Genomic DNA, 4,013 nt, shown 5'->3' on the forward strand with positions numbered 1-4,013 from the left:
CACAAAATGAATGAGCGAAACTTCATGAGCTTTGCAAGGTTGTGTATTGCGTAATGTGTGTGGTAAGCGGGGCTCAGACTATAAAGCTTTTGGGATTCCGGATTAAACGTCCTCCCTCTCTCACAACTAATTATTCACAAGGGGCCTGCACAGCTTAGAGAGCTGGCTTTACGTTCTGCTTCTTACTAGCATCCGAGTTTTTAACACTCATCAATGGCGCAACTGCCAAGCTTTACGTTCTGCTTCTTACTAACATCCGAGTCTTTAACACTCATCAATGGCGCAACTGCCAAGTATGAAGTTTGATAAGTCTGGTAAGTGCATACATTTGTTCAGTGCGTAGGTACATATACAAGAGCAAGCGCAATTCAATTAATGTAGGGACATGCGACATTCAATGAATGAAGAATATGGCAACAACACTGAAAAACAAATGAGACTGATCAGTGAGTGAGAGCGAAAGTGTACAGAGAGAGAGATCGGAGAGAGAGAGAGAGAGAGAATGTGTGTGTGTGTGTGTTATTGGATGCAAGGCAGCAGATTAATGACAGCAATCCTCTACCTGGTACTGACAGCTGTGATGATGGGACAATTCACAAGCCTTCCTCGCAGAATATACTGTTGCGACCTGGCGGCACATTGTAGTTAATAGAGTTGTCCATGACAAAACTGTGGTCATTATTGCAGTGCCAATCTGCGTAGTGTGCATCAATAGTACAAGCCGTACTATGAATTAATCCTATGCTGTCATTAGTAATCTGATCGTGACTCACCAGCTCCCATAATCCACTCTGCATGTTTGCGAGGTGATCTAGTGTATTATTATGATCCGGCGGATGACGATCCCGATCAGCTGCTACTGCAGTGATAGGTGCATGATGATCTGACGTTGTTTGGTTATGGACGATCTGCTGATGGTGATCACTGCAATAGGGACGGTGGTGGTGGTGTTGACGACGATGCAGGTGCTGCAGATCATGATCATGATCACGAGCTGGATGATCATCGTCATCGTCGTCCTCGTCAGTGGCGGAGCTAATGGCGGCCTTGCAGCCATGATTGTTGATCACTGTCAATGTGCTCACACAGTCCTGCTCCATCACTTGCTGATCTGCATCATCGGTACCGCTGAGGTTATAATTACCGAGTAAACCGCAGTTGGAATTAGACTCAACTGAGTAATTAGAACTGCATGAGTTTGCACAAGCTGCTGGTACAGCCGCTCCTGCAATACTGTCCTTCACCCGTCCAAACTGATCAGAATCAGTCATGATCAGCTGATCATGAGCGGATCGATTGATCTCCGTTCTTTCTAAGCAACAGCTCATCACCATATCCACTAGACTCGATCCGTCGCCTGCATCTGATTTATGATTGCTGAAGCGGCTACCATGAATTTTTCCCGTAGGAGGAGAGGCATTATTGTTGAGCACTAAGGGAGTATTGCTTATGCATTTGTTTGTGGACGAGTTGCCAGCTTGATCTGAAGCAATGTGCTTCAGACTAAAGGTCATTGGAAGATAATTAGGCTTATTTATCTCTCCAGCAGTACACTGTTCAGTTTTTACTGGCACTAAATCTACTCCATGTTCTGGACGAATGGAGTCCTGCCAGCTCTGATTTGTGAAGCTGGAGCCAGCTGTATTATTGGCAGTCTGCTGCTGATCAGTGCCTGTAATGGCCATGCTATAAGCTGTAGACGCACAATTGGACGAGCTGCCTATCATGACTGAGGCAAAATCAGCAGCTTGCTTACTTCCATGACCTGGAGATTGATTAATTATTTCATAGCCGTTATAGCCGTTGTAGCCGTTGTCATGATTATATCCTTGAATAAGCTGGGCTACAACATTACTGCTGGATATTAAGGGATCATGAATAACAAGTGCTGCATTGTCCCAATGGTTGGCTAGAAACTCTTCCTGAGCTGATGATCCATCACCCATTACTAGCTGTGTACTGAACATGGACGATTGACCTGATGCTTGATCAGTTATTCCGCCATGGCAGATGTCGATCATGTGGAAGGCTGATGCAGCTTGATCATTGAGGACTGCAGGAGAAGAGGTCTGCTCGTGGAGGTACTGATCAATATCATGGCTTCCGTGATGATGATGATCTGCAGCTAGCTGCAGTAGCTTGAACTGGCTCTTCAGCTGCGGCAGCCTCTTCTTAATCTGGGTGTTCCACAGGTTCTTCACATCGTTGTCGGTGCGTCCTTCCAGGTGGCTTGCAATGTCTGACCATCTGTGCATACAGTAATTACCAAATTAGTTCAGCTAATTGGTACTTAATGAACATGCAAGAGTCATGAATTGTAGATCCAGAATAAATAGAATAAATAGGTGACCAGTTGTCCTAATGTTGAGAGCTTAATTAACATCACTAGCTGAGAATAAAGAAGTTGAAATGCAGACTATTGCATGTGAGGTCGGGTCGTCATATTAATTACTACCCTTAATTAACATTTGAGACTAAAGAAGTTAAAATGCAAAATACATGTGAGGACTGGGTCATAATTATAGCTCCACGATGTAATGGATACCTGTTTCCAAGGACCTCTTGGAGCTGAATGATCAGATTGATCTCCTCCATGGAGAATCGTCCACGTTTAAGGTCGGGCCGAAGGTGGTTCATCCAACGTCGCCTGCAGCTTTTCCCACATCGGTCGAGCCCTTGTATAATAGAAGCAGCAGAACAAACACTGGATTAGGTTAGAACACATGTGATATGGATGGTTTCTTATAGGTGTACCCCATGAGGGTTTGAGGTTCGGGAACCTTTTAGGATTATCAAACCTAAGTGCTCTAATTCTCTACTAGTGCTATGTGTAAGAATGATACATCTACTTTGATTAGGGTAAGGATCGCAACCTTTTAGGACTACTGAAACTGTCTCTACTATGTGTCGGTATCTAATGAGCTTCATTGAGAGAGAGAGAGAGAGAGAGTAGAGGAGGGGGCGGCCTGCAGGCAAGCATGATGAGGCTGCAGACAGGCTTACCAGCTTTGCGAGCTATGTCGCTCCAGCTGCCATTCACGTACTTTGCGATGCATTGCACCAATCTTTCGTCCTCGTCCGGTGACCACAGGCCCTTCCTCATCATTACCTACCTCTCTCTCTCTCTCTCTCTCTCTCTCTCTCTCTCTCTCTCTCAGCCGCAGCTAGAGCTGGCTAGCTCCAGTGGAAGTAATGATTCAATCACACAGATCGAGAACGTCTGCCATTGACGACCTCACCAAATAGCCCGAATACGTGACATAAATAATTAAACCGGTGGTGGTGATGATGATGAGTGAGGAGTACTGGAAAAGCAGTAGGGGGTACGTATTCGGTGATGCTGATCAATGGCGGCAATGGGTCAGAGAAGAGACTGCAGCAGCAGCAGCAGCAGCAGTCCCTACACTGCCTAGCTTAGCTGCCACATACACAAGTACATTTTCCTCCTTTTGAAAAGCAACACTCTGTCCTGTTGCTCGTGCTTCGATGCCTAAAATGTGTGTGTGTGTGAGAGAGAGAGAGATGGATGGGTATCGTAGTATTTTATGAGTTCCATGCCCATTTTTGCTAGTCCTCAAGTCGCATAGATCACACACAGCACCGGGCACATGGAGACTTGATGGACGTGACAATCTTCTATCGAGCATTATGTAATCCTGTGAATCAGCTATAAAAATGGAGGAATTGTTGTTTAGTGGTACTAAAGGTCATTGGCATCTCTTTCTCTCTCTCTCTCACAGCCCAAGACGGAGGCTAGGTTTTACTATGTCGGTCTTGTTTCGTGACCCAAGCTTATGGGCAACTCTTTTTCTCATTCTTAATAGGCATTACGCGCCTCTGAGTCACACAAATCAAACTAAGTCGATAGAATATGTATATGGTGACATAATTTGGTTACTCGTCACAATCTATATAATTGGATTAGTCACAATCTATGTGCCCTCTCTCAATCAGCGATAGTCAGTCACATGGACAATTTGCCATTGGATTATACTATAATACATTTGTGCTCT

At 44.9% G+C, this 4,013-nt stretch overlaps 1 protein-coding gene across 2 annotated transcripts; it reads right to left on the bottom strand.

Moving 5' to 3' along the window:
- Nucleotides 1–350: 350 nt before the first annotated feature.
- Nucleotides 351–3,736, bottom strand: LOC148019377 (uncharacterized). Of its 2 annotated transcripts, XM_087661025.1 has the most exons (4): nucleotides 3,004–3,736; nucleotides 2,546–2,675; nucleotides 774–2,247; nucleotides 351–628 (listed from the first exon to the last, which is right to left on the bottom strand). In XM_087661025.1, exons 1-4 carry the CDS (start codon nucleotides 3,104–3,106, stop codon nucleotides 542–544), a joined length of 1,794 nt encoding a protein of 597 aa, XP_087517151.1. In that variant the 5' UTR covers nucleotides 3,107–3,736; the 3' UTR covers nucleotides 351–541. The 2 variants fall into 2 exon arrangements, with proteins under 2 accessions (XP_087517151.1, XP_087517150.1); XM_087661024.1 differs by having other exon boundaries at nucleotides 351–2,247; nucleotides 3,004–3,733.
- Nucleotides 3,737–4,013: the final 277 nt, after the last annotated feature.

This window comes from Lygodium microphyllum, chromosome 20 (genome assembly GCF_053477565.2).
Source record: "Lygodium microphyllum isolate KBCC chromosome 20, Lygodium_microphyllum_v1.1.10, whole genome shotgun sequence".
Taxonomy (NCBI): Eukaryota; Viridiplantae; Streptophyta; class Polypodiopsida; order Schizaeales; family Lygodiaceae; genus Lygodium; species Lygodium microphyllum.